The sequence below is a fragment of the Syngnathus leptorhynchus genome, chromosome 16, assembly GCF_054491065.1.
Source record: "Syngnathus leptorhynchus isolate UIUO chromosome 16, UIUO_Slep, whole genome shotgun sequence".
Classification (NCBI taxonomy): Eukaryota; Metazoa; Chordata; class Actinopteri; order Syngnathiformes; family Syngnathidae; genus Syngnathus; species Syngnathus leptorhynchus.
The window spans coordinates 7,677,775-7,700,535 of record NC_141210.1 but is presented as its reverse complement, the minus strand read 5'-3'; the positions used below and the strand labels follow the sequence as shown (position 1 = coordinate 7,700,535).

The 22,761-nt window shown below is 41.4% G+C and overlaps 2 protein-coding genes across 2 annotated transcripts; one reads left to right on the top strand and one right to left on the bottom strand.

Moving 5' to 3' along the window:
* The first annotated feature begins 4,814 nt into the window (after positions 1-4,814).
* rtbdn (retbindin) lies at positions 4,815-6,892 on the top strand. Its single transcript, XM_085934243.1, has 5 exons — positions 4,815-4,974; positions 5,054-5,153; positions 5,221-5,349; positions 5,427-5,523; positions 6,208-6,892. The coding sequence occupies exons 1-5, from the start codon at positions 4,815-4,817 to the stop codon at positions 6,559-6,561; spliced, it is 840 nt and encodes a 279-aa protein (XP_085790369.1). The 3' UTR covers positions 6,562-6,892.
* A 2,750-nt stretch (positions 6,893-9,642) lies between these two features.
* junbb (JunB proto-oncogene, AP-1 transcription factor subunit b) lies at positions 9,643-11,487 on the bottom strand. The gene has a single exon (XM_085934589.1). It carries the CDS (start codon positions 11,193-11,195, stop codon positions 10,215-10,217), a length of 981 nt encoding a protein of 326 aa, XP_085790715.1. The 5' UTR covers positions 11,196-11,487; the 3' UTR covers positions 9,643-10,214.
* Between the last annotated feature and the right edge of the window lie 11,274 nt (positions 11,488-22,761).

Here is a 22,761-nt window from a genome sequence, read left to right as displayed (position 1 = left end):
GCGCTAAGCCGCTTTTGGACACAGAAGAGATGATGGCGCTGTCATATCCGCTTACATAATGATGGGGTAATCCTTTTGAGTTTAGGGAGTCATGACAACTGCCAAGCTTTGTTGATATCTTTTTTTTTAATCGTTACCACAACAAACAAGGCCAGCCAAAATCCATCCATTAATTGCTAAGCCTCTATGACCTCCTTGTGGTCGGTGATTGTATTACAACAGAATTGTGGTACGACAGGATATCAAAAGAAAATAATGCGTTCTTTAAGAATATTTGCATATTCCATATGGAGACAGCCATCATTTGGAGTCTGTACCTTGTGTCTGAGAGTAGGACAGCATACAGCCAACATGAATCCTGATTTCCACATCGTTTATTTCAGAATCAGTAGGCACCTCTCCCGCTGACAGCCCGCAGGCCTCCTCCTTAAATCCTCTTCAGTGCTGGATGACATCCTGCTTGCCTGCCTCCATAGAGAAGGGACACCATAAGAGGATTGTTATACACTCCGACCAATGCACAAAAAGACAAAAAAAAAAAAACTGGACATCTGAGGTCAAAGGTCACATTAGAACACTAGCCCAAAAAAAAAAATTGTGGATCTGCAACTCGATGATTTATAATGCACATAATTTGATATTGTATTGTACTGTGTCTTTTAAAAAACAACTATTGTGTACAATAAAAGTGTTTCAAAGCAGAGCATTTCATGCATGAAGGTATTTTGTTGCCGCCTATGAATGGGATCCGTCGATTTGTGAAGGAACAGATTGATACGCAACAGAGAGGAGACAAAAAGCTTTTGTTGTATTATTCTTTTTTTTTTTCCTCGATGCTAAAGCTGCAGGCGGAGAAAATAGTCAATAAAAGAGACACAGAGAACAAAGGCCAAAAAAATTTCTGAGCGAAGAAGAGCTTGGGAGCCTGGGGCTTTTGTGTGTGTGTGTACTAGTGTTTTAGTCTTTCATATGAATGGTAATTGGATGCAGCCTCAAAGCGGACTTGGCAAGAACCAACCAGTAGATGAAAAGACCTTGCTACACACAAGTAATCCTCTTATAATGAACGAGGAGAGTACACAACAACATCACAAAAATGGCTAACAGCTGTGGCTTTGTGTTGTGAGCATATTACTTGCACTGACCTCTTCTAAAATGTCATTTCAGAAGCCGAGGGATGGGATCAATGCATCTTGATTTCAATCAAAATGTCCTTTGGCCATCCATCTTCCATCAAAACAATTATATGAATTGGTCTGGGTGCTTGTCAAGTGATATATTTTTCCAATAGAGCTTGAAATATGTCTCAGAATTTTATTGACTTTAGGACAGGATAGTAAATACATGCATAATTGCAATAAAATGCATATGTGAAAAACATTATTACCAAATATAGAAATATATTATGCTTATTTAGGAATTGTACCTAGTCACCTGTCATTGTGAGGTTACTTCTCAAAGGAAAAATGGCAGTTGTTTGTTTACATTTCAATTTCAGCATCCCAGGACTTTTACTTCGTCCAAGTTCCTCTTGCTCAACAACATGAGGGAATTAAACTCTGGACCTCCTATGGCAATGTGAAGGTGGCTATGCTGTCCTCTGAGGACGATTTCCTGCACCTTGACACCACCAACAGGCCAATGGTGGAACAGCAGTTAGCCAACGTTAGGACAATGATATTTTGGGTTATAAAACACTGAGGAGGTGCTGCATGAGTTTTTTTAAATATGCTATTATTATTATTATTATTATTATTATTATTATTATTATTATTATTATTATTATTATTATTATTATTATTATTATGTAATGGCGCAGATTAACCACTCGGGGGAGAACTTGAACAACTTTGTTTTCAACCAGGTAATGTCTTTATCTTTTAATGCTATTCAGTGATATTTTTAATATTTTGAATGCATGTTAAATCTTACCCTAAGGATAAATGTACCTCTCAGTAGACGTCATTTTATTTTTCCAAAGTTCATTCAGGTATGCTGTGTTTCTCAGTCGACTCCATAAATGTCATCGACTGCCAGATGTGTTCTACATTTCCACCTTTTTTTTTAAATTCCAGATAAATGCCATTGTGGAGAATAGGTCAGTGGAGCACATCAGAGACATTCCAAATGGTGGATATGAATGTGTGTTATTTAGTGAGTCAACAAAGATGGCTGGCAGTGTTTGCCAGCTGAGGGCCAGCCGGAGGCTCCGAGACAGGCCGTGATCCGACTCTGTTAAATGAGAACGACAGCGAGGGCACATATTGAGCAATGACGACCCGTTTTGTCCTCCCTCTCTCGGTTCCCTGAATAGCTCTTGCACAAAGGATATCGTTATTTCTCCTCTAATTACCAGATGGTGAACTGTTTGTCTGCCCCCCCCCCCTCCCACCCGCACTCCTCTGCTCTCACCCGCAGAAATAATGCTGACCCTGTGTAGTTATAAAACAGTCTGCGGGGCCAAAGTGATCCCGTCTTTGTGATTCTGTTCTTCCTCTGAAATCTATGAGATGAAGTGTTAAAGCACTTCTCCCCTGAGACCATTATGTTGTCTAATCCCATTAGGATATAATGGGATAGTGTTGATCATTTTCAGACTATGTTTGACAAACATTTAATACTCCTTTGTGTCACCAGCTGCGTTTTAATTTAGATTTTTGGTGACTTTGATCAAAATAGTGGGAAATGCGAAAAAAAAATCTGTTCAAATAATTTTTGTGTATTTTTTAAAATTCTTGGCATACAAAGGTATTTTCACTGCATTTGAACCTATGGAAAATTCTTTCCAGTCAAGTAACTTTTGGGTAATAGCACCATTATTTAAAAAAAAAAACATTAAAATTAAAAAATACAATTAAAAAAAAATTAATGCACAGATTTTCATTTGAAATTATACATTTTAATTATTTGAAACTAAACTGTTTCCAATCTTATTTTAATTTCTAAGAAAAATTAATTCTGGAACTGTGCTCATTTCATGGCTTCTCTTTCATCGCTGCTGTTTTCTTTCTTTCATCAATCAGGTCCAAATCACGTCTCCCATTTCCCAATCTCTAGTTTTAGGATGCGTATGTAGGCCACAAGACTCTTTCCATCTGCTCTTCTGTGGCCAAAAGCTTTAGGAAGGGCACTGCTGGAAAGAGAGAACTGCACCAGGGACAGGACAGGGATTATCATGGCACACCGGGGCCAAGTGGAGGTGAGATTAAAACCCACAAGCATGAATACAAACAAGTAGAGGATAACACACACAAAAAAATTGCACATTTGCAGTCTCACAAAATGGAAAGCATAAGTGGGACCTTTAGACCATGGTCGGCAAGATTTGTTGCTCACCTATGTGCATCACGTAGCTCTGTATTGGGGCTCACGTGGTCAAAATAAATCCATCCTGTGCAATAGGTTTAAGTGAACTCTGATGCTAACCGGAAGGCTTTTGCAACACGTCGCATCCTGGCGGCGAGGTCACTTTGTGCCCTCAGCTTAACAGTACATTAAATCTCACCTGCTCTAACCTTGTCCTATGGGAAAAGCCATGACCTCGGTGTTTATGTATGTGCATGTGGATAGAAAAGATTGGAAGACCAGTGTGACTCAGCACCACTTGCGAATCATCCTGATGGGATTTGGTTTGGAGCTTGGACGGAGTGCTGCTGAAATAAGAATGTCAACAGGGGGGGATTTCGTTAAACGTCTTCATTGGGAGATTAACAGGGAGCTACTTGGGGTGGGAGGGGGAGAGAGAGAGAGAGAGAGAGAGAGAGAGAGAGAGAGAGAGAGAGAGAGAGAGAGAGAGAGAGAGAGCAGAACAGGATGGTGGGGGCGAGTAGGTTGCCGAATGGATGTGAAATGTTCTTCATATAAGCCATTAATGAGCAGTACGCAGCCACCACAAGGGCAAGAAGCAGAAGCATCTTCAAAAAAAAAAAAAACAAAGAAAAACCTTTGGTCGAGAGGATAAACTTGGGATCTAATCCAGTGGAGCATATATTCAGAAAAAAAAAGCAGGTAAATTCATCTAAGTCTTTTTTATGAATAATAATGAATGTGAAGAAAATACTTGTTGCTCTCACAGCAATAATGTGCATCCGTTGATATTTTGAAAGAGGTAAAAAGTTGATGAAAAAGTGTTGTTCTGTTGATATGGGAATATGCATATAGTATATTATGGGTAAAATGATTTTAAATTTTTAGTAAATAACTAACAAAGTTTATCTCTATTTTTGTGTTAAAAAATGTGTGATATTTCTTCAATTAATGCCAACGTGGCATTAATTATCACCATTATTATGATTATTATAGATGTTGTTGTTGTCAACCAATACAACGTCACTAGAGGCAAAAAAAAAAGAACTTTCTCAAATCATTTCGAATGTATCCAACTATGATGTCATTTTAAATTCTTCCAGCCTGGAACACACAAAATGAGCACACGTATTTCCATCTTTTTACGTCTCTATCTCTGACCTGTCCCGAGGCCATGCTGCCCGTTGATTTTTTTTTTTTTTTTTATTCGTGTTCGGTAGCCTACACACAGGAGCAGCAGCTTGTCAGATTACACAACTACGCATGTCATCCATCTGATCGCGGTGTCTCAGTCCCACCTAATTAGGCTCACCCTGCTACTAGGTCACCACACGCAGAGCACACAGCCGGCTGGACGTCTCAGCCACTCTTTATAGAAGGACAACAGGGACAAATTCAAAATTTGATCAAATGTGAATTGCAGTGAACATAATTTTTTTTTTTTTTTTTAAAAGCTAGAGGAGCTAAAAAAAAACCTCCAATTTATTGAATTCTTTCTGATCATAGACATGATCATCCTCATGCGCGCTCTTCTGTTGATATGCGCATATTGGACAACTGTGCTGATTGTGGGAATCAGCTCAGAGGGGACGTGTCTTCAAGATGGCAAGCACAAGGCCACACCCAGCCCAGAACCTCACCTGAGGGACTGCACGCTCTATGCAGACAGTGAGTTGCCTCATTAGAAACCTGCAAGTGAGACTCCACAGGCACCTTGACTGACAGATGGCTGTTTTTCCTCTGACAGATAGTTGCTGCACACAGGAAGACATTCAAGATTTCTCCCATTCTCCCTCTGCCAGCAATCAGAATGAACCCTGGGACAAGTGTGGGCTGCTGAGTCCTGTGTAAGTCTCCAAAAATACAAGCAAACTACATGACTTGTGTAATGACTGTTTCCATCGTTGGGTTTAGGTGCGAAGGCTTCCTGAAGCGTGTGTCATGTTTCTACCGTTGCTCGCCGGATGCTGCTCGCTGGCCACATCCCCATCGCCGCACCTACATCCAGGCCGTGCCTCTCTGCCACAGCTTCTGCCGGGATTGGTGAGGCAGCCACATATATATTGATGATGTCATAGTGCTGGTGTGAGAATGATTGCATGGGCTTTTTTTTCCTGCAGGTTTGATGCGTGCAAAACAGACTTGACATGTGCTCGTAATTGGGCCACAGACCCCAGAGGACACAACTGCACTGGAACCTGTGTTCAGTATCAGCAGGTAATCAAGCGTGTGTTTCTATATATGGCAGGAATGGCAGTGTTAAAAACTTGGTGTATATGTTGTAGAAATGACAAATGGCAAAAAGATTTTCATGGGTGTTGGTCAGAATAAAACCCAATAGCGCTAATAATGTAAAACACACTCCAAAATGTAAGTGGGACTCTAATAGAAAGTTCAAAATACTGTACCAGGTAATGCAACAATGGCTTTGCTCTCTGTGTAAGCCTCAACTAAATAAATAAATAAACAAATAAATAAACAAACAATTGCTGCCCAAGCAGAAGATGTCAAGGACAGGGTAAAGCCTCGGGAAATATCTGCTTGCACTGAATAAGCTTTGGCAGCAAAAGATGTGAGCCTGGGGAAGGACTCACTGTTTGTGCGCATGTGTGTCAGCCATGTTAGACAGTCAACGAGTTGACATCTTCTTTGTCCTTCAAACGATGAATATATTATAGCTTTTCACCTTCTGAACACCTCGTGCGCCTCAGTCTTAATCCCCAAACAGACGAGGGGAAGCAGACATCAAGGTGCAATTGTGCTGTAGGGGAAACACAGATTAGGAATTTGGCAAGAGATGGAAAATAAAACACTGGAGACATAAAGGGGAAGTTTTTATTTTTATCATTCAAATAATATTCATTTGATCTTCTTGTCAATGTCCCCATTTTTCCTTCTCAGATGTATCAACATGGCCGAGATCTGTGCGAGAGCCTGTGGGGTGACGCCTTCATGACGGTTGAAGATTCATCTGAAGGGGTCGCAGATGCCGGCCTGAATGGCAACCCCGGCAGCGGTCGCCCGTGTGGCTGCCTGACCCTCAGTCCTTCTGACAAGGATGTGATCTCAGCCCTCCGGGCCCACCAGGATGACCCGGAAGAGCTTGATACCACCAAAACCGGGCTGCCTCCGTATATGTCTCCCTGCCAGACCAAGCTGCCCCCGCAGACGAGGAGCGGCAGAAAGGGGAATTCTGTCCTGCGCAAACGTTCCGTCATAGTGGATGACGGAGAGGGAAGCGGAAGTGGCCTGTAGAAAATCGAATTGAGTCAAAGTATTAGAAATAATTGTCTAGCTGTGACTATACAACTTGTATTAAAGTGGAGTTTGGACCACACTCCTCTCACACTATTATGTGCTGTAGTCAGATGTTCTAAACCAAACTTGTTGGGAGGCCATATTATGTAAGGGTTTCATGAATCCAAGTGACTGGGATACAACGGGTGTGATATGAGAATGATAGTGGAAAGAGGACGGTTTAATAATCACATTTCAAATCTGCTGAGCAATTATAGACTAAATCCACAGAGAGGTTGAGATATTAGTATTCTGGTAGCTTGGTCCTCAATGTCCTGTAAATGTTTCTATTCTGATTACAGTATGTAACTTCATTAGATGTAGAGGTTTTTTTAAAAGTAAAAATTCCCTAAATTGGTGTTGTGTGATTTTCATTTTGTTCTCAATAAAGACACCTTTCTAAACGGCAACCTATAGTACATATTTGGAATGGGCTTCATCTTTCAAAGCATGAAGAGCAATGTCGTTTTTCAGGAACAGACTGACCTAGAGCAGACATGAAAATAAGTTTGTTTTTTGTTTTTTTCAAGTAGAGGATTTGGGAGCCTGAGCAGCCTGACCTGAATTCAAATGGCACAAATGTGGAGTGACCTAAAGAGAGATGGGAAACAGCAATTATTCACAATCTAATAGGATTGGAATGCTTTTGCAAGGAAATGTGGACCACATCAATTGTTTGGAGAAAGTTTAGTTATAAGCAACTAAAAAAATCTGAACACAGAAGTGAAAAAAAAAAAAAACCAACATTGAGTGCCAGTCAATTCTGAATGCTCGTTCAAGGCTAACAGAATATCAAATATACTGATATATAGGACTTGTAACACTATTAATTTAGCCCAATTGTTTTTTTTAAATATACGTAGTACTTGATTGAGGTGTAGCTCACACTTTTGCCACTTGACAGCGGTATAGACATGCACTAGCGAAACGTCTTACCGATTAAAGTCCAGAAGAAGACCGAACGCAAGTAAAACTCGAAATTAAAGTTAAGCATAGGAACATAATTGTTACTCAGTTAAACTTTAGACACACTTATAAGCAACTTTCAGAGCCACTGTTCGTTAATCTACGCCGAATTTAGATTTAAATAATGAAACGGTTATCTCGGTGTGTTAGTTGACCATACCATAGCATTTTGTGTTACGTTAGCATGTTAAAGAGAAGAGGAAATCCTGCTCCTGGCAATCCCAATAAAACAAGATGTGGTGAACAAAGAGCCGAAGGGTAGGAGTATTCCCTCCATCCGTTCACCCAGAGGTCATCAAACCTATCACCAAAAGTTTATTTCAACCTTTTCTAAATAATGTACAATGTGGATCCAATGCCTTTATATGGTGTATGCTGTTTTACTATTTATCCACTAGATGGCAGTAGATCCCTTCAAAATGCTTTTTTTGAGTTATGGCTTTCTCAGTGTATCAGCTGTTTATGTTCTAGGCCACAATACAGTACAAATAAGACATTAAATATTCAGACGTGGGCACGTTTCAGATATATGCTGGATCAAAGCCAGTACTATGTGGTGTGAGTGTATTTAATCATTCTCGTCATCCCTACAGCCTCATTTTACTATCATCCTGCAGAAGCTCAAATGAGAATGAGCTATTTACCTACATACTGTACAGATTATATAACTTTAACAATAGACCAAGACCAAACTCAATATCAGTTATATGATGACAATATGCGGGTATATGTAATACAGTGTTGTGTTTGGTTATGCAGATAGCAACAGCCGGCCGGGGCTGCGTGTCTGGGTGAGAAAAAAAAACGAGACTCGCGGAGAGGAAACTAAACCCACCCAGAGCTTTTCAGACGTCACTGTTCACATCACAGATGTTCCCACACACTCAGTGTGGGTTGTGGGCCGAGGCGTGCGGAACGCCAGTGAGGCTTTAATTGGCTTTTTTTTTTCCTTTTTAGTGCGCATTATGATCACGTCAGCCCATCTTGTGCGTAAATTGAGCCCCCGCCACCAAGACAGTGACACTTTATCTTTTATTTCGAGTGGGAGATGATAGTGGCATTTTCTGATCGCAATCGACTTACTGGAGGCGACCTATTTACGGTTAATTTTGTGCCAAATTTGGTCAGAGTGCGTAAACCCACTTCCTTTTCATGTTTTTGACAAAAATGGGAAAATAATCTCAAAAAAGAGAAGTTGCGTGGGCAGCCTGTTTCCACATGCGTGACAAAAATAACAGACTTGCTATTAAGGGAATATTCAAATATGTTCTCAAAGCTTCCGCTTTAAAATAATTTGAAGGTGAACTTTTTGTGTTGTGTTTTTTTACGAAACTATTAGAGACTACTCCATCCGTGTTTTGCTTTTCTTCCATACACTGTTTAGTACGACAGAAATACTCCTCCGGTTTTCCCGGGGTCAGTTTATATGCTAAGCTTCTCCTGGCCAACTGTCCCTGAAGCTGTTTTGATATCTTTTTTTAGCTTCAGTTGTATTGCAAGCTATATTAGCATCACTACATGCAGGAGATTCATTGAGGGTCTCATCCTAATTGATTCCAAGATGCTTGTCTTTGAGTATTACTCATCCACGGGACTCCCCCCCCACCCCACCCTGCAAAATAATCTTGCTTTGAGCCCCATTTTTGTCTTGCCGCGCATATTTGTGCACTGACGCGTACGCCATCATTGTCGTTCTTGGCTGCGTGCGCTTCTCCAAGCATCCACGCAGATGCTCATGTAGGATCCGGACGCCCACTCATGCCTGATGCCATGCCAAGTGGTGAGGCGCCTTCAAGAGCCCAGGCATTCCTAAAAGTCCTAGTCACCCACCCATCTGCAGTAAATTACCTCTGACCCTAAGTAAGGTTAACAGAAGTGTCAGCCATCAAACTAAAAGCTACTATTAAATATTGAATGATTAGCTTTATAGTTTTTGCTTGTGTTGTGCCATCATGGTTGTTAATGTTTTTTTTTTTATGATTACATCTGTCTCTCCATTTTTAATTAAAATCGGCAGACATTTGATCGTCACATTTACACCCATGCACAATTGAGTCGAACTCAGAACTTTGCCAACCACCGTGATGCCTACATCATAAACCAAAATCAGCCTTTTAGTGGACTCCAATTATCGTGTTTTTTTTTTTGTTTGTTTTTTGTGGCCCCAAAGTTGCTAGTACGTTTCCCTTAAAACAACACCAACACATTGCTTTTATGTTTTTGAGACGCTTTTACTTAAATACACATCACACATAAAAAAAGACATTGTAAACATTGGACATGGTTAGTTCGCCTGGATCAACCAGGACAAACAACAATAATTTACACAAAGAATATTATGCAGCATTGGATGACAATATCATCAATGGCAAATATACAAAGACATATTGATCACTCATTTCTGCCATTTAGTAAACCCGAATAAGGGCATCTTCTCTCAGTGCTGCGCTGATGAAGTGTTGAATGGTTCTTTGTGGGGTGTCCAGCATCCGGAAGTACCATTTCAATCAGTCTTTTTTTTTTTGCACAATACCGACACAACATCGTTGTCTACGAAGGCCCGCTGCTCCCTCGTGTTGTTGTGGTGCTATATGCACAATACGACTCCAGTGTTATCACCTTAAAGTCACTTTTGTAGTCTTTGTTTAAAATGCCTCCATCTTGCTCGTGAGCATCAGCTGGCACCCGCTGTTCACATGGGTGAAGACTTTCCGTTTGAGCTGGGCCACCTGGTCCCGGAGTACCGAGGCCGTGTTGGACAGGCCGGCGTTGTCGCTCTTTAGACCTTTCACCTTCTCCTCCAGGCGAGCGATGCGCTCCAGTTTGCGCCGCCGGCACTTGGTCGCCGCCAGTCGGTTCCTCAGCCTCTTGCGCTCCGCCTTGATCCTCTCCTGGGTCTCCAGGTTGATGGGAGACATGGGAGGCGAGCCGTCGCTGCTCAGGAGGTCCGGCACCGTTTGCGGTTCCTCTTTGAGAGCAACGAGGCGCTGCGGATGAAGCCCAGAACCCGGGTGGTGGTTCTGGAAGGGGCCGTGCACGGAGGTCTGCGGGTGGTTCTGCTGGTGGGGCGGCAGGTAGCTGATGGTGGCTGTGGGGTAGCTGGAGGCTGAAGAGAGTCCGGTGTTCGGGCAGTAGGCGTTCAGCGTTGTGTAAATGGGCGGTTCGGGTTGCAGTCCCGAGCCGAACACACTAGGGGCCGCTTGCGAGCAGGTGTTAACTCCGCTGCCGCCGATGGAGGATACCGAATGAGGCATTTGGTTCATCTTGTGCAGCTCATCCAAAGCTTTGACGAACCCCTCCGCGAAGCCCTCCTGCTCATCGGTGATGCCCCGATTGTAGAAGTACTGCCCCGGGGTCGGGGTGGTGATGACACCGTTACTGTTTTGGATGATAAGCCTCTCGAGCTCTGGGGACGCGAGCTTCAGGGTCCCAACGTCCTGCTGCCCCCCCTGGTACGGGTCCGTGTCGACCCTCAGGTGCGATTTCAGGTTGCGATAGGGCTCTGTCAAGTTCAAATTCATATTCTGCTTTAGCAGCTTGTAGTCGTGCATTGCGGCGTCGGAGTGGCCATATGCCGACAGAAAAGAGTCATCATGATAAAAAGGTTGTTCCATCTTTGTGGACATAAAGTCGGGAAAGTAAGCTTACCGGCTTGCTTATTGAAACAGTCTCAACAAATGTCAAGAGTCAGCAGAGCATCAATTCGTCTTGTCAACAGTGTCCCAAGATCAGAAACTATCACTCCCAACAGAAGAAAAAAAAAGAGTGAAAGTCCAACAAATCAAGACAAACGCCTTTCTTTGGAGTCTGCTTGCTGATTTTCTCCTCGCGCCTGATAAGTCCAACACACACAAAAAAAAACTTGCAAACTCCTTTGACGACGCGTACGCGTTGCTGCGTGTGAAGGTGTGTGCAGTCGGCTTCCTAGCGCGCATTTTATATAGCCATGGACGCACGCTTGCTGCCAGGGAGCTGCAGCTTTCTGATTGGTCGGTTTGCCCGGAGACCGCGCCCCCGCCAGTGACGCAGATGCCAGGAAAGAGTGACTGTAAATAAGCCTGTAGGCAAGACAGCACTCGGCGGAGGCATGTCTGCGGACGCTGTCATCAATACAAACCTTTTACATCATTTATAACTTTCATTTAACAATTTGGATATTTCATGTAGGTCTTTTGACCAACGAACTGGTGGTCGAATCATACATAATTCAATTTTGGCTCTTAATTTCAGCACATCGCTGTTAAAGAGCAATCCCATAAAAAAATGTTTTATAGCTTAAGCTTTTATAGCGGTTTTCTTGTTTGACACTAATTATATGAACGTTGATTAAAAACCCGAGCGATGCGTTGAAATTTCACGTTGCCTTCTGTGGAGGAAGTCCTCATACCTAATATGGGCATGAGTGACGTAGTAGTTCCCCTCCGGGAGAACCGGGAACCCACTCCCACTAGGACTGCATTCCTGCTTTTGTGCCATCCATGTGCAACTCGGGAAGGGACTTTTTGGATAAGCAGGGAGGGGAAAAAAAAAAAACGATTCGGATCTCAATTTTGTTTACTGAGCAAGAGGAATGAAAATTTACTCTGTAATGAAGTTGCCGTGGATTAAAAGCCAACCCCAAACGTCTTGTAATCAATGTAGTTTGGAGAAAGTGGATCAGTAAATTATTTTATTACTTGGTAGCCCATATAATAAATAAAATATGTATAGCAACCCATAAAATACGTATAATAAAATCTGTATAGCAGCAAAAACAACACTTCCTCCCAGCAATATGGTTTGTAAGGTCCTTTTTATCTGATTGGCCCATTTCACTAAGATTAAATGTGGTTCTGCTTCACTGGCAGAATGGTTGTGGTTGTTTCTTTTTTGCACACAATGCACAGTGAAAGTATAGTGCACCTGTCTTTGCTGTTGTGAAGGGAATCTTTGTCTGGTCTATGTAGTTTGTCAAAGTCCCGCACAAACACAGACAAATGCCCCCATCGATGTAGATTGTATCTGTGTTCAGAAAAAAAAAAAAACATGTCAGGTGGGTATGCTTTGCTCTGGCTGCATCTAAATCTTCTGCTTGAGGAATTCATCTCAGTTTTTGTACTGATGTCAGCAACATATCACTAGCAAATCACTTGTTTACACATTGTCAAGGCACTTTTTGTATTGGAATTTTAGAATAAAACAGCATACCGGCATGTTTACACATTTCTGAAAAGTGGGCTCAGGAAAAGTCTAGCTCTGAAGTTTGAGTTTTTTTAATGGCTTATATAGGAGTGATTACAACTTGATTTATTGATCAATTTATTTATGTATGTTTATATCAAAAAACATTTTGGCCTTGATTTTCTCGAGAAGCTCAAATGTATCATCTGTAAAAAAGGGTGGTAGTATAATTATAAGACTATTTTTTTTTCCAGTCACTTTATAATTATGATACACCAGTAATGTACGTTTCTTTCATTAGATGTAATTATACCTTTTTTTAATTATTGTAATTCTCTGTCTTCACTGTGGTTCTATTACCTAATTGTTAGCCACAGATGACTCAATGTAGTGAGTTTTACGTCACCAAAAATTGTAATGGCGTATGATAGCAGCATTATAATACAACTGTATAGTTTTAGAACGCATTTTACAGCAGCTGTAACAAAGCACTATTGCATATCATTTTAATATACATATACATATCCGCACGTGAGAGAGAGCGCATACTTGTCTCATCATAGGTGTTGACAACTCACACTAAGCCTCTGCCAATAAATAAAAGCCAGCGTAATCTCGGCATTATCATGCAAAACTCGTGTGAGCACGGCACCCTCTAATGAGTAATTTGAGCTCTGATGTACGATAGCCCGCAACACGCAGAAGAGGACTTCAGGCCTCGCCATCAATATTGCAAAAACACTAACTGGATGATCAAGTGTCACCATTGTGCTGGCCAGAGACTTGAGTCATTGCAACTTTGACTTCTGTCGACTCCAATGACTGTTTTGATGACTTGTGACTTGACAAAAAAATAAAAGAGCTCAGACTCAAGTTTGGCTTAGGAGTTCTTGTTTTTTTTTACTTGACTTGAGACATGACTTGACAGTTGGTTGTAAAGGTAGATGTGCAGTTAGTTTATTTCTTTATTTGTCTATTTATTTCTTTATTTGTCTATTTATTTATGTATTTGTCTATTTATTTATGTGCTTTTTATTTTTTTTATTTAGCATAGTGTGATACAAAGTTCAGGGTCACTAAGCAGCAGCAACAACTGTCAGACTTCAACTCCCAAATAAAAGCAGCCCATCGATCTCCTTGTTTGCTTAATCTTCCCTGTTCTACGTTTGGCAGTCGGACAGATTCTGTTATCACGCTTAGTCCTCCCAATAAAACAGAGGTTAGCAAAAAAATGATTGATAATAACGGTGTGAAGAAATTGTCTATTTTCTTCACTAAGACTATTTTAATGCTATTCCTTCTTGCCAGTATCCATGGGAATATGGATAAACAGAAAAAAAAACAAGACATTTCCTGGCAGTGTTGTGCATCCACTTTGCACCTCCCTCATAAACGCTATTCTCTGTGCAGCTGTTCATTTCAGCCACTGCTCCACTCTGCTGGGGTTGAGCTTTTATTCAGCATTGCGGTAGAGGTTGACCACAGTCCCAGTGACATTTTGGCAAAGCACATTATATAGTCCGAAGCGGTGAGTGTTTACGGGAACAACTCATGCAGTGGCATCTTGCCATCATGCCAAATGTGAAGTCAAAAACACTCCTATTAGCTAAGCTGTGTGAGAAACAGTGGCAGATGTATACACTGTGTTATGGATTCATGAGTAGAGCTCAGAAACATCATAGTAGCGCTTCAAATTCAAGTCCAAACGTTGTGGCGTATCATTGAAACGCTTATCAGCTTTTGTGAAAACAAACACAAAAAAAATGGGCCTGACATCTTAGTCACATCATGATTAGTCATATCTCTCTTTAGACTGTTTAGATTTAGAGATGCTCCGTATGGACCAGTATAGAATTTGCTCCGAGTTCTGCTTTTTTTTTGTCTGCAGACATTGTGGGTTGTTCCTCCAGGATTTTGTGTTGACCTCTTTTTGGTTGGGGGTGAGATTCATAAAGATTCAAGGGAGATTTACTTTACCTGGGCCTTTTCTTATGTTAGCATGGGAACGACAAGCCTCGAAGCTGGAAGTACGATGAATCAAAGCGCGCTTGTACTGTATGTAACCTCGAAAAGCGTATGACTTTGGGCGGAGTATTCTTCACCGTTATCTTTACCACATGTTCAAATGTTCACAGAGGGAGGAGAAAACATTGATTTATTAAAATGATGAACTGCAAGAGTATCCTTTTGTTTCCATGATTTCATTTCTCATCTGATAAAAATGTGGGCTGTCCATTTGTGTGTGACTCCCAAAAATGAAGGAATGAGGATAATGAGATAGAGATGTGCTGCAAATATACATTTGCGAAAAAAAAAGGATTATTTTTTTAATTATTATTGATTTAATTCAACCTTGGCTTGTCTTAATAAAAACGTTTGACTCTTTTATCACTAAAAATTTAGATTTGAAAGTATATTTGTCAAAATGATAGTACCCCTACATTTATTTTGAATCAACTATATTTGCATTTATTATACCACACAAAGAAGTGATTCACACACACAGTCAACGGAATAATATCAACATAGTTGACGTTGAGCAATTGAGTGCCTTGCTCAAGGGCAACTAATCTCACTTGTCTGTTTTTTACAAATGGGATTCTGACTATTTGCAGACCTGAGGTCAAAACCACTCAGTCGATCTGACAATGCACATTTTTCATTACCAATCTCACCAATACTTGCAAAATCACACTTTCTTTTTTTTTTCTGCCCTTAACATAGCAGAACTTCACAATGAGGTGCTTATGCTGGAGATTGAGCTTTCCTCACCTCCTCCACTCAAAGCGTCCCATTGTGCGCCTCGCCACCTCTGCACAACTGTCCTTTTGTCAGGCAGCAGCGCGCCTGTCGTCTGCTTCTTCGCAACGCTGAGCCCTTTCCCTTCATCAAGAAGACTCCGTCCATGTGACTCAGAGCTGCGCAGGCACAACCGAGGCCAGCCAGAGGTCAAAGCTCACGCTTCGCTTCATAGTCTCCCCCCCTGACCTTCCCAACTCCAGCAAACACCCACTCAGCAGAAATAGAGGGCCGAGCGGGCGGGCAAGGAGAAAGAGAAAGACGTGCTCAGTCTTGATGAGGTTTGTTTGCGAAGAGCCCTCTTGACGGAAAGCCTGACTCCTTCATTTAGACATAATGGGGCCTCTCAAGCATGCACTGTCTTGGCTAGTCTCCTTTGTGAATATGGTCACTTTAGTGCCAGGCCTATTAATAGAGCCATCCATCATCATTGACATCACCAACACCACATGATGTTGCGGTTTATACCGTATTAACCCGCGACCACTGACTTATCGAATCTACCAAAGGTCAACTAGCGAAAAAACCTCATTCGCTCTTCATGTGGCATTCATTTGAAGGCTAAAGTTCGCCAAGGTCTACAATTTGAGACGCTTCGCCGACTTCAAGTCTGGCATGCGTTAGCGGTACATCAAATACCACGTGATAGCCACGATAGGATTATTTTTGGGTTTTGCAATCTGCCTCGGTATTTTAAGGAATGGAAATTAAGGGCGACCTAGTTATCCCTTGATATTTCTCATCATATTAGCATCAACGCAAGGTTTTATTTAGTTAACTGAACTGAATTATCATATGGTCGTAGCAGCAGTGATATAGAGACGCTGAAATTCAATTATATCGAAAGAGAGAGAGAGAGAGAGAGAGAGAGAGAGAGAGAGAGAGAGAGAGAGAGAGAGAGAGAGAGAGAGAGAGAGAGAGAGAGAGAGAGAGAGAGAGAGAGAGAGAGAGAGAGAGAGAGAGAGAGAGAGAGAGAGAGAGAGAGAGAGAGAGAGAGAGAGAGAGAGAGAGAGAGAGAGAGAGAGCAGCTTCAACTGTGTCCAAATGAGCTGTTAAAATTTGCATCTGTGACTAATCAAATCATTTGCAGTCACATTTTGGTTCAAGTGGACATATTTTTCTATTTTTTTTATTGCAGGGATCTTCCCAGAAAAAAGATCAAGGCTTGAAACACACTGTGGTTCCGTGAGCCACTTTCTCATTTCTGCCAAAGGTACATATAGTGGTAAAGTAGCCTGCTGAGTAGCACTTTTTTTTAATTTTCACCCACTGTGCTACCCATTGCGCTCGGTTTTTGCAAACTAGTGAGCCCGGAGGAGCCTATGGAATTGGTCAGACAAGTGACCTTACAATAAGGTGTGACAAAGGCATTGAGAAATAGAGAAATTCTCTTTTTCAAACCATTTCAGTTACTTCTTCCTCCATTCTTGGCTGATTAGAAACCCGAGGACGAGTCTAAAGTGATGAATTGACATTTGGATGGTTGGCATGAGACAACAGTTGAATGATCTTTACTAAGTTTCAAATTAGATGACATAAAATTCTCCTCTGAAGATTTTACTGGCAAATAAAAATTGCGCTTGGATTCCTGCAGTCTTGTAAAATCTACACACGTTTGATTCCAGCCCATGTGCCAAGGAACTCTGGGATGTTGCTCTTCTCAGTTGTAGTTTGGCTCAGTTACATAAGCAAAGCTGCTGTGGTTTCATTGTGTGCCATATGCTCCAAAAAGTGATTTGAGAACTTAAAAGAAGTTCCAGTTTTTGGATTTGTTTGTGTCGACCCAACCTGAGCATTGATTGCGCAACTCTTCAATTCGGATGTGGTGGTTTAGTAATAATGACGTACCGGAGAACAAAACATATTTTTTGATTATTATTTTGGATGAGTCATTTTCATGTAGCGCACGTCCTAACAGCTAAAACGTCATACGAAAAACACTTCTAACATTGGCACAAATTATTTTCTTGTCCTTATTGTCTGTGATGTGTTTCATCTCATTGTTTGCTGTACTTCCTTGTTTCTATGCTGGTTGTTGTCCAAAATAACATCTGCTAGACACGAGGGTGGGGCAGCATAAATGTAGCAAGTCAAGCAACCCTTCCCATGACAGATATTAATGATGGGGCAAGACCTTGAAAAGTGTGACGTCATTAATCATTTGCATAAAAAGTAGAGGGTCTGAGATGATGACTAGACAGTGAGTCTGAAAAACAAATATACCGTAAATTCACCATTGACTGTCTTGAATCAGATTTTCTGCTGTTTTTAATAATCATAAAAAAAAAAGTGCAGCTTCAGCAGTTTCTGTCATTAAAAAAAAAAAAAAAAAAGACAAGTACTCATATTTTTGTCGGTGTCTGCAATTCTAGTCGAGCCTCGGGGGAGTCTCGGCGTGATCCCGAGCCAAGTGCCATGCCCAATGCCCAGAACCTTGTGAATCTTAAACAAGCCTAGACACGAACGCCCTGGAGCAAATCATTGCCTGTAAATCACACACACACTTAATCCACTCACCCCTTGCTTACATGCACAAACATTCTTGCTCCCTTGCTTGCGTATATGTAAATGCCTTTCCCTGCTTACAGATTGTTGTTTTGTTTCTTTTCTTTTTACATCAGTTATTGTTTGTGCTCTCTGGCAAGCATGTTTTGTGGGATGCTGGCAAGCCACAGGCGGCAACACTATTAGCAGTTTGGGTTTCTCACAAAGTACACTAATTACCAGACTAGATTAGCAAGGTGTATATTAAAAGCAGCGGTTCAAGTAAGATCTCATTTTATTTGATGAACCAGTAGGAGCTTGACATTCAACTAAGAGTCAATTTTATTTTATTTTATTTATTACCTGAACGAGCACTACGGCTTACTATAAGCGATCAAACAAAATACTACAACTAGAACTTTTAGGCGTATCAAAATTAGTGTTGTGTTCCTATGGTTCAAGTCAAGAACAAACAACATCTCTCTCCCGTGTCAGATGTCAGTCTGAAAGTTTGGACTTACTCATCTTCACAGTGCCTGTCAAACAGTTCACCGCTTTGTCATTCCTCATCACTGTGTCAAATACAAAGGCGTCCTCATTTCTGAACATTTATGCCGCCATCATAAAAAAAAAAAAATTCTCACACGACGGCTTCACATATTTGCATGTTTTCTTGTGCATGTTAATTGGGGGATTTTGTTGAATGTTTTACTGTAAGGTGCAAGGACAGAAATAGCTAAAGTAATGGCTGGCAGGTATGGATAATGACAGCGGCCTTGTGAGTGAAGAGGCCTCTCTAAAAAGCAGAGCAGGTGGATGTGTAGGTGGTCTGCCGCCAGCATTCTCACTCCACGCAAACATGCATTATTGCAAATATTGGACTGGACATTTTCTTCTGCACACCTTAAAACCGTTCATGAATAAACATATTTATGCCTTTCGGGGTACAATAGCATAAATCCAAAGTAGGAGCACACTGTAGACATAAACACTGTATATATATATTTATTTTTATTGATTTATCATATTTTATTATTTCATGATATATATGTGTATTTATTCTATTTATTTATATTTATATGATAGTTAGGGTCTGTCAACTTTCACTTCTAGTGTGAGTAATTGCAAAAGTCAACACTGAGTAAGACCACTATCCATTCATCAGGCATTTGGCACAGCATTAAATATGGGCCTGTGTTTCGGTCTGAAAAGAAAAAAAAAAAAAGAAGCTTATTTGCAGTCGGTTTGCTTCATCAGCATCCGAACCTGACAGTTTGCACGTACTTACTGGAGGACTGTCACATCACTTAAATGTGTGCCTCTTTTGATGTTGTAAGTCACCTCTGCCAAGCTCATGAGTACTCCAAAGCTGACTCAGAATCACTTTTATGATCATGATTACATGAACACATGTTTGCAGGTTGAAAAGTCATTTGGATGTTTATGAGAGAGGACTTGACTAAGTAGTCGTTTTGCTTACTGACAGTAAAGTAATGTCAAGTTGATTGCAGAGCCACAAGCAGATGTGTCTTTCTGCTGACCGGAGTGAAAACAAACACGGTAAAGTTTTCTTCTTTTCTCCACCTATCTTAACAAATATGCACTCACGTGCTCTTTTCTTACTAACACAATAGAGAAGAGTTAACACATGTCAGTAATGGGGGTCACACCCCCGTCTTTATTATGAACAGTTTCTTTCAGCCAACCACACCTTAAAAAGCACCTTCGGGGACATTTTCAATACTTTCTCACACTCATAGACTAGCGCAAGAACATTTGAGATGATCCACAAGCAAGGTAAAACATGCCAGACATAAGAACTGCCATTTTTCTGTAGTACAGGTTGTACAGGGTTTGTTTTTGTGACTTTGTTACATAAGGTTAATAGAAACACCCATGTTCAAATTCCAAGTTATCAAATAGATTTTTAAATGTCACATTAATGTAATCTATAGACTGTACAACTCAATATAGTTACACAATAAATTCAAGTGTGGAAATAAACATGAATGGAATCACGTGATCGTATAAGTGTGCACATCCTCGTGTGTGATGTTCAGAATTAACCGCTCACATTCAAACTCATGTGAAATGAGAGTGACCATTTAATTGGTTAATTCTGACCACAGCCACATTGCAGTTACACGAGGGTGTGCACACTTATGCAATCACATGATTGTGCATATACCCGCTCCCATTGAAAATACTTCTTATTGAGCCCTGATAAGAGTTCAGATGTTTTCCTGTTTTGAACATTTTGTAATTCCCTTCTCCTTGTCCCATACAAATCTTGAACTGGAATGGCTTCAACAGAAACAAAATACAACAACTGGAAAGGCTCAGTTCGAATCTTGACCAAGCTAGTAATTCACACCAGACCTTGCAAGAATATGAGTGAACTGAAACAGTTTTTGAAAAATGATTTGCCACTCCAGCAAATGTTCACAGACCTTTTTGACCGTCTTTGTATGTAAGTATTTAAGTCCATGCAGTATGGGAACAATTTTCTTTATCTTCTTGTTGTTATGTAAGCCATCCATCTTTTACAGCATGCACCTGTGGAAGAACTCTCTCTTAATAAATACAAAGCAACTTCTTGTGATCAGAGACACCATATGCATGGGCAGCGTTTCAGACAGATGCGTGCGTGACTCCAGCCACTTAAACAAGCATGTGTACCCAGCAGGTGCCTCTTCTACCCACTTTGTGGTAAATTGCTCCTTTTTGCTCCACTTTTTTTTTTTTTTTTTTTTACATCTGCCCACTTTTCTCCCAGAGAGGCAAAAAAAAAAAAAAAAAGCCTCAGCCACGCGCCCACATGTGCGTATCAATCAAACGGAATTACAGAGGAGCAAGACATCCTGAGGCGAATCATCTGTAAGATCAAAACTAATTACATCGCTCGAGTCTTTTTACATAGGTCGGCGCTCTCATACGGCTGCTTTGCGAGCGGAGCGTTAAAAAGACACTTTTGAAAGCATCAAGCACGTGTTCTTGGCAACGGGGAGGAAGCTGTATTGAATCTTTACACTATCATTTGCAAACAACATTCCAGTCATCTCCGCTGACTGTGGTATGTATCAAACCACCATGTCCTTCCTTTCAGATAACACTTCCTGTGTCGCTGCGAGGTCGAGGGGATGTTAATCACATCCTATGGTTTGGATTTGACGATTTGTATTGATTAACAAATTCACAGACTGAACATCATTTCCCACGACTGCTATTCCAAATGGTGTGTCGTTCTGAAAACATTCATGTTAAGTGTCATTTCTAATTGAATACTTTTTTCAATGTTGATCACCTGAGTCATTGAATGGCATCGGCGGTAGTAAATACAAGGATGGAGGAACAAACAAAGGCAATGGTGGTCAACAATCTGGCAGACCTTGAAACAATCGGGCCTACGTGGCAGACGACAGATCGGCAGGCACCAAAATGGCGAGGTGGGCAGGAAGGATACAATTCACAATGGCGATGTCTGGCATAGAATGTTGTGTTATGAAGGAAGACAGGAGCCGCATGATTCGGAATGAAATACTTAACATTGTTTCCATTGAAGTACTTTTCATTTTTTCCGTCAGTGTGAAACCTGCAAGACAAAGTCTGACATTCCACAACCAGTTATAGTTAAAACAACAAAAAAAAAGGTCATGTTTGTTTTTGTTTTTTCTCCCCCAAAGGGCTCCTGAGTTAAAGGTGATTGTGTTGCCCGCTGATAACCCCGAAGGCTTTTTTTTTTATATCTATTTGGATGTATTGCGGTTTGTCTCGCTATGCATCATGGGAGAAATATGAGTGGGTGTGCTCCAAAACACTAGGAATAGCATTGGTGTCATAAATGCTGTGTTTAAAACAATCAATAGCCACTCTGCTTTCCAACGCCGTTAAAAAGAGCATTGTACGTCTGCACGCTAGCGCGATGGGAGTCCTGATGCGCTAAGGGTGAATGTGCGTGAGCGTGTGTGTGGGCCGCGGGGCCACCCTGTGATCGTCTCCTTGGCAGCCTCGGCGCTGAAGAGCTCTCTGGGTGTTGAAGAGGCCTCCCGGAATAAGAGAACAAACACACGCACGTATCCGAAAGTCTGATGAGAGCTGACAGCCTCTTTTTGTTCCGTGCACTCGGGGTCAGAGTGCCACGTAGCCCGCGTGCATCTCTGCGGTTATGTGCTACGCTAGCATGAACGCACACATACGCGGGCATGCATGCATATTCACACTACAACTCGACGGAGCTCCCTCCCCAACGCCTCTAAACCCCCCTCTGATGTTTGATGTGGTCTTTGGAGAACCGTCTTAAAAGAAATTCCAGCGTTTGAAGTCGCTCTGCACTTTTCTTCTACCAGGTTCCTCTTTCATCTTCCGACAGATTGAAAGTCGGGAACAAGATCTGAACTCAAGCCCCACTTGAGCTATTTACCATGTGGTGTACCTGGGAATTTGAGACGTTGATCACGCAGAGGCTATTGTTCCTCTTGTAAGATGCGGCAATGCACTCATCCCTTGCCAAAACACTCGGGTCGCTTTCGACGGAGGCTTCTTCAAACAAAAGCCCCCCCCCAGAATCAAGTTTTTATAATCCCAGGAATTTATTCACATTATTTCCATTGCAAGGAGCACAAAGAATCATCCGATATGCTTATACAAATATTGTCACAGAGGATTGTTTGCTTACTCCAGCATGCAGTTGCAGTATTAGACTATTGACTTGAATAATCCCTTTATGCCGCGACCCTCGTGAGCATAAAG